The sequence below is a fragment of the Nelumbo lutea genome, chromosome 1 (assembly GCF_056320005.1).
Source record: "Nelumbo lutea isolate HS-2025 chromosome 1, American lotus-T2T, whole genome shotgun sequence".
NCBI classification, from domain to species: domain Eukaryota; kingdom Viridiplantae; phylum Streptophyta; class Magnoliopsida; order Proteales; family Nelumbonaceae; genus Nelumbo; species Nelumbo lutea.
Window position 1 is genome coordinate 67,669,584 of NC_142684.1, and position 8,135 is coordinate 67,677,718.

Sequence of the window (8,135 nt, forward strand, 5' to 3'; positions counted from 1 at the left end):
CCACACAAAAAGGATACAAGTGCTTTAATCTACACACAAGGAGAAATTTTGTCACCAAAGATGTTACCTTTTGTGAGTCACAGTCTTTCTTTGAACCTTCTTGGAATCCTCATTAGGGGGGGATTGTGGGGTGGAAGAGAATTCCTCTAAAGTTAATTCATTTATCTCTTCTCCTTTCCCACCCTTTCCTCTTTTTCTTTAGTGTTCTGATGGTCATGGTCCCTATCCTAACCCACTAACCCAAGATGATAAAACTATTATTTCTCCCACTACTCAAAATGATGAATTGGCTCCTACTATAGAAGTTGACAAGATTGTTGAGAGGGAGATGAGTGAGTATTGGAGGAAAAGGAAGAGAGGCCTATCAGTTGGTGACTATAACTAGTTAGATGTCTCTGAAATTGACGAAGGTGATATCCTTATTACTTCTGACTCTGATTTGAACCTTCTCATTGCTTTGTAGAAACCCACTTAATCTTATACTCTTCACACTATAAATAAGTTTGTTTCTTATTCTCATTTATCCATAGCATATTATTTCTTTGTTTCTGCCTTGTCATCTATTTTCACTATTTCCATGTACTCTAAGGCAGTTGCTAATCCTAAATGGGGGATGCAATGGATGAAGAAATGAGAGCATTATTAAAGGTTGGTACTTGTGAAGTGGTGGGTCTACTAGCAAAAAAGATCAATATTGGGTGTAAATGGGTGTATACTATAAAATATAAGGTAGATAGATTAGTGGAGAGATATAAAGCAAGATTGGTGCTAAAAAGGGTTTACAGAGAAGGAGGCATTGACTATAAAGAGATCTTCGTTATAATTGCCAAGTCGAACACCATATGAGTGTTACTATCTCTAGTAGATAACTACAATTGGGAATTGCACCAATTAGATGTTAAGAATATTTTCCTAAATGGGGATCTCCAAGAGGAGGTTTATATGGATCCTCCGCCAGAGTATAACATGAGTGAAAAAGTATGCTTATCTAGAGCCTAGTTTGAAAGATTATGTAGGGCAATGAAGATTGTGGAGATGCTATCAAAGCTATGTTGATCACACACTATTCTATAGAAAAAGAGGAGATATCAACATTGGTTGTTTATATGGATGATATGGTGGTGGCAGGAAATGATTCAAAAGAGATCAAAAGATTTAAGAAGTTTTTGGCCTTAGAGTTTGAGATAAAGGACTTGGGACCTCTAAGGTATTTTTTGGGAATAGAGGTGGTCATGTCTAAGGAAGGAATTTATGTTTATCAAAGGAAATATGCCTTAGGCCTCCTAAAGGAGACATGAAAATTAGATAGTAGGCCTATTGAGACTCCTATAGAAGAAAACCATGAATTATAAGAAAAGGATGAGGATCTTTACCTAGACAAGAAAGATATCAATGATTTGTGGGTAAATTTTTTTATCTATCTCTTACTAAACCTAATATTGCTTAAGTTGTCCATATTGTTAGCCCATTTATGCATGCTCCCGAAGTTATACACATGGAGGCAATAGAGAGAATACTAAGGTAATTGAAGACATGCCCTAGGAAAGGGTTGTTATTTAAGAAGCATGATAAACTTAATGTTGAAGCCTATAGTGATGTTGATTGGGCTAGATCAACTGGAGATAAGATGTCTACAATTGAATATTGCACATTTGTGAGTGGAAATTATATAACTTGAAAAGGCAAGAAACAAATTGTGGTGGCTCGATCAAGTGTTGAAGCTAAATACCAAGCAATGGCACATGGAGTGGCTGAGCTTCTTTGGATCATGATGCTACTAAAGGAATTGGGAATCATTATATCAGGTCCCTTAAAGCTCTATTGTGACAACCAAGTTACAGTAAATATTGATAATAATCTTGTCCAACATGATAGGATCAAACACTTTGAGATTGATAGACACTTTGTAAGAGAAATGATTGTGTGTGGAAAGTTATGTATTATATAAGACAGGTTATTGATGTCTTCTCTGAGGGACTTGCTAAAGCTAGTTTCGGACCTAACCCATTTATGTATTATATAATCTTGTTCGAACACATTGAGATTAATAATCTTGTTCAACCAAGTTATGTATTATATAAGACAAGTTGAGGGGGAGTGTTGTGGGATTTAACAGTACGGGCCTAGCCCATTTATGTTATATCTTTTTATTTATTGTCGGGCCATACTTATAATATTAAGTGTTAATGGGCCTGGGTTGTTTATTTTAAATTATATAACCTCTTACTAAGTTACTAATGGGGTAAAGTTATAATCTTATATTTTTAATGTTATCCTAATATAATTATTAATTTAAAGGGTTGGTTAAATAATTGCCGCCCTATTCTAAATCACTCTCCTTCTCCTTATCCTTATTCTTTTGTTTTCTTCGTGAATAAGAATCAAACCATTTCTAAATCCTCATGAAACCAAATCACTACACAAAGGCTCACTTGGGAAAAGAAAATACATACAAATATGTATAGGGTAAAACCTTGTATTTAGTATTATTTTAAATGTATTTGCTCTGTATATATTTGTATTTGTATTCCTTCCAAACTGAGCATAAGAAGGTTGTCCAGAATGAAATGTAACTGTAATTGTATTTTGGAGAAATGGAATTTTTTTAGAAGCCTTGGAGAAATGGAATTGGTCTAAAGAAATACATTTTAGTATGCTAATGGTAATGGAACTCTTGAAAATCGGACATTTTATTCCTGGGTGCCGCTTGTCTGTAGTGCGGAGAAATCCGCTTGTCAATTACTTCGTTCCCATTCTCCTCTTTATCAGCATCCTCTCGGTATGTGTCGGATCATTCGATAAGGCGATTCCCTCTTAGGAGTGAGGACTAAAAACTAACGGCCTCGCAGTTGCAGTCGCAGGATAGGAGAGAAATGGCTTTCCATCTCTCTTCACCTTCTAATCTCTGCCATGATTGCCAACCTCTATGTAACTCTATTTCTCCCTCGCATATTCTTCAACTCACTCCATCTCTATTTTCATGGAGAGCTAGAAACTTCTGCCACTCTCTCAATCTAACCTTTCTGTCACCATCTCAAACAAGAAATTCTCTCTCCTCCCATATCAGACCCCTACAAGTTTCTCTGCATGACTCAGTTGCTCAAGAATCTCAAGCCAATCCTTCCACGATGCAAGAATCTCCCGCCTCGGACGGAAAAACCAATTCTTCGTCCAAAAGCTACATCTGGGTAAACCCCACAAGTCCCAGAGCTTCACAACTTCGGCAGAAATCCTACGATGCCAGGTACAAATATCTTACAAAAGTTTCCCAGTCTCTCGATTTATGCAATCCAACTGAAGAAGATGTCTTTCAAGTTTTAAGTGGCCTTGGTGAGAACCCATCAGAGCAAGATGCTGTGATTGTTCTTAATAACATGGAGAACCCAGATAACGCGCTACTTGCTCTCAAGTATTTTCAGCTGAAATTGAAGCTTAAGAGAGAGGTAATTCTTTATAATGTGACTCTTAAGGTGTTTAGAAAGTCTAGGAATTTTAATAGAGCAGAGGTACTGTTGGAAGAAATGCTCAAGAAGGGAATTAAACCTGATAACGTGACGTTTTCTACCATAATTAGTTGTGCTAGAATTTGTTCTTTACCTAATAAAGCTGTGGAGTGGTTTGAGAAGATGCCACAGTTCGGTTGTAATCCTGATGATGTCACTTATGCTGCCATGATCGACGCCTATGGCCGAGCTGGGAATATAGACATGGCTTTGAGCTTATATGACCGAGCAAGGACTGAGAAATGGCGCATCGATTTGGTCACGTTCTCAACTTTGATTAGGATTTATGGGATGTCGGGTAACTTTGATGGGGCCTTGAATGTGTATGAAGAAATGAAGGCTCTCGGGGTGAAGCCTAACTTGGTTATATATAACACATTGTTGGATGCTATGGGGAGAGCGAAGAGGCCATGGCAGGCTAAATCACTGTATAAAGAGATGACAACCAAAGGATATTCACCAAATTGGACAACCTATGCTGCTCTATTGCGGGCCTACGGCAGAGCCCGCTATGCTGAAGATGCACTCAATGTGTACAGAGAGATGAAGGAGAAGGGGTTAGAATTGAATGTGGTTCTCTACAACACTCTCTTGGCTATGTGTGCTGACTTAGGTTACACAGATGAAGCAGTTCAGATCTTTGAGGATTTGAAGAGGTCTCAAACTTGTGAACCTGACAGTTGGACATTTTCTTCATTGATCACCATATATTCTTGTTGCGGAAAAGTTTCAGAGGCAGAGGGGATGTTGAATAAGATGTTAGAAGCAGGTTTTGAACCTAACATTTATGTCTTAACTTCCCTTATTCAGTGCTATGGGAAAGCCAATCGGACAGATGACGTTGTTAGGACATTTGATCGTCTTCTAGAAATGGGTATAACCCCAGATGATAGGTTCTGTGGTTGCCTTCTAAACGTTATGACCCAAACACCTAAAGAAGAACTTGGGAAACTAATTGGGTGCATTGAGAGGGCTAATTCTAAGCTTGGTTTTGTGGTGAAGCAGATGCTGGGGGAGGAAAATGGTGAAGTCTTAAGAAAGGATGCTACTGAGCTTTTCAGTAACATTAGCATGGATGTCAGAAAGGCCTACTGCAATTGCTTGATTGATATCTGTGTTAACCTCAATCTATTAGAAAGAGCATGCGTGCTATTGGATCTGGGAATGAGTCTTGAGATATACACAGATATTCAGTCAAAATCCCCAACACAGTGGTCCTTGCATTTGAAGAGTCTCTCACTTGGGGCAGCTCTGACTGCATTACATGTTTGGATGAGTGACTTGTGCAAAGCACAAGAAAATGGGGAGGAGCTTCCGCCCTTGCTTGGAATTAACACAGGCCATGGAAAGCACAAGTACTCTGACAAAGGTCTGGCAGGTGTTTTTGCTTCACATTTAAAGGAATTGAATGCCCCATTCCATGAGGCCCCAGATAAGGCTGGCTGGTTTTTAACCACTAAGGTTGCAGCAAAGTCATGGTTGGAGTCAAGGAGTTCTCCTGATATAGTTGCTGCTTAGTGGAGCTATCTATAAAGAGTGGGTATTCATTCACATGGTGCATGGTCTGTCTCTTAAATTTCTTATTTCTTGTTTCCTTATTGTTGTAATTTGCCTCACAGAGCGCAAATTTCTGTGTTATTCAACAATTATAGCTAAGTTATCCACTAAAATTATCTAGGCTATCCTCTGCTTGACTATCCATACATACATCTATTCTTATAATGACGTAATCCATAGTAATTAAAGTAGTTCTGAGAAGAGTTTTGTTGCAACGAGTACTTGCACAAATATTCATTTGTGCAATAGCTTATTACCATGGATGACACATGGAAATGAGACATCTCAAAGGAGACAATCATGCAGTTTAATTTTAATCAGCATTGAACCATATGAAAGCCATGATTGACCCTAGAACATTCCTTCATTATTAATTCTCTAAAAAAGTATGAACTCAGTCTGCGCCCAAGTGTTGGCATCAGAACCCACCTAATGTCAAGCTCCAATCTTAAGCAAATCAGTCTGAGAGTTCTTGTTTTAATGCTCTTGGCAACATTGCTCTTTTAAGAATTGACTGGTCTAGTTCGCAGAGTGGATGGATATGACAGTTGCAGATAAAGTTCTTGATATTGTCTCTCGACATCTGATGTGTTCTTTTATTAGAGATGAGCAGGGGAAGAGCCACCAGCCACGGAGCGGCTAAGGGCCAAATTCCATCCCCCACCACCCTCCCTCGACCTCTGGCCCCCGAACAACATTTCTTGCAAGGGGAAAATAATTTGTTTAAACTTTTCATGCTGCATCTTGGGCAACTTTATTTATATTGTGGCCATGATATTCTATTAATTATTAATTGCAATCGTGTCTATTAATAATACAAGTAACAATTTTCTAATTGGCTCCCATGGTAAAGATCTGGTTTGTGGCTGAAGGGGCTCTCAGTGTTGATTGTATTATACGTTTTTCTTTTTTTTTTTTTTTTGATAAATTATTATACGTTTTTCTTTTACAGTAAGCATCAGAACCATAGCCTTGTCGTCAACTTGGCAAAAGGACAATTCCTAAGAAACTCCAAAAGTTGGGCAGATAAAAAATATAAAGTCCATGAAATGCCTCAAAATGATGCTTCATAGAACTTACATGGGCATATACAAGGAATGAGCATGGGTCGATTTGGGTAGTTCCTGCTTCCTGGTAGAACTGAGCCATGTGCTCATCCCTAACATCTACAACTATATACTTAAAGTGGCTGGGGTGTGTACGGTCACTATTCGAGAGTCCAACACGTGGTGCTCTATGGATTTGGCACATGTGTCATACTTTTTGACATGTTTCCTCTTCAATCGGCTCTTGTCCTGAAGACAAACTTTCTGTGCACACCAATCACAATCTCTTTCTCTTCTCCCCTCCCTAGAGGGTTTTTAGCTTCTCCCCTGCTTCCTGGGTACTCTCTGATGGTGGTGTTGAGTTTCAATTTCAGCAGTCGCTGGCGATGGATATCTCCATGCAGGTGAGGCACCTCTTGGCTTCTTTTTCCCTTTTATCTTCTTGTTAATTTTCATTTGATGTGCTGAAGTTTTCATCAGTGTCGTTAATGTCAGGGTTTATTTATCATTTTCATTAGAGATTAAAAAAATAAAGGCAACTAGAGTTCTGGAATCTCTTGGACCAGATAAGGGCCAGACCCCTTGTATTTTCTCTCATTCCCTGCGTTTATTCCTCAAATTTCAGTGAGGGAGTAGAGAGAGATAGAGGATTTGGCCTTCAGCCTTTGAAAATGACTTGGAGCATGAGTTGCAGCAGAAGGCTTTGGATTTTAGATAATGTTCCATTTATTCGTTGCCCTCTTGGTTTTTAGTTTTCTGTTTATTGAGTTTTGTTATCATTTTGTGGTAGCATCTTGCAGGGTTCGTCCAAGTTCTAGTTTTTAGGTAGCGTTCCATTCAGAGACTCGAGCATTTTGGATGTGAAACAGGGAAGAAGTTTCTTTGAGGTCCTGCAAGAAGAGAATTACTTGGACCTTATCTTTGAGTATGCATCCTTTAATTGAGTGTGTTTCTTGGATTTATGGACAAGTTTGTTTCTTTATCTCATAGTTTTGTATTAAAATCTATGGACAAGTTTGTTTTGTTTTTTTAACTCATCGTTTTGTATTTGTAATTTTATTAAAATTTCATTTTAATTCTTCCTATTCATCCCCATGATCTCACGGGTTACTAATCTCATAATTTGTTTGTTTAGCAATAGAACCAAAGTAATAGATTGAAGCTCATAGTTTCAAAAGCCTAGAAACAATGGGTAGCTAGCTACATTGGTGCCTCATCCCTCAGCAGCAGACTGAGTTACGCTTTTTCTCTGCTTTCACTTCCTTTGTTTTGCTAGGATTCTAGGTTAAGGGTTTTTGCTTCTCGGATAGTTTTCACATGGTAGGTGAAGTGGAGCCATGGCCTATGCATTTTTTTCTCTTGCCTTCATGGTTTAGACTTTCAAAGTAAACTAAGTGAATTTGTGATTATTAGTAGCTATCAAAGTATAACGACAGTTGGCCTCTTGATGATGATTGAACTCCATTTACTTGACCTCCTATTCATATTGCTGATTATTTGTTTTTTGGGGCTTAAATTCTGTATTTCCGTTTGAGTTTATATTGGTGAGCCATTCTCTCTTATTTTTTGATTAATTTATTGGCAATATTTTTGTTGCAAGTTGGTGTTTTTAACTGAAAGAATGAGGTTGAGTTTGCCTTAAGAAAAGGGAATGCTTTTCTTACCCGTATGTTCTTAAGAAATAACTGTTTCTTAGTGTATGTTGTCAACCACCTTCTCTGAATTTCTTAGGTTTCTCAAGCCTTTATTTTGTTGGATTTCTTTAAAGTCTTTACAACTGTCTGGCTGATGTTTTTGCAAGACAAGAGTGGGAAGGGGGCACATGACAACCATCATAATTGTAAAGGGAATGGAAACACCAAAATGCATACCAATTGAGACTCCTTCTGGAGTATGCGATGCAATGTAAAAAAAATCCTACATCTAGAAAAAGCAAATTCCATATTCTGACATGGAAAGGGTTGTTCTCTAAAGTAAATCCCCAAAAAATAGAATGTTAAAAATCTAATAAAATTAAAATCATTGGACA

The 8,135-nt window shown here is 38.0% G+C and overlaps 1 protein-coding gene across 1 annotated transcript; it reads left to right on the forward strand.

Moving 5' to 3' along the window:
• Nucleotides 1-2,594: 2,594 nt before the first annotated feature.
• Nucleotides 2,595-5,185, forward strand: SVR7 (pentatricopeptide (PPR) repeat-containing protein). The gene has a single exon (XM_088965846.1). It carries the CDS (start codon nucleotides 2,874-2,876, stop codon nucleotides 5,019-5,021), a length of 2,148 nt encoding a protein of 715 aa, XP_088821972.1. The 5' UTR covers nucleotides 2,595-2,873; the 3' UTR covers nucleotides 5,022-5,185.
• The last annotated feature ends 2,950 nt before the right edge of the window (nucleotides 5,186-8,135 follow it).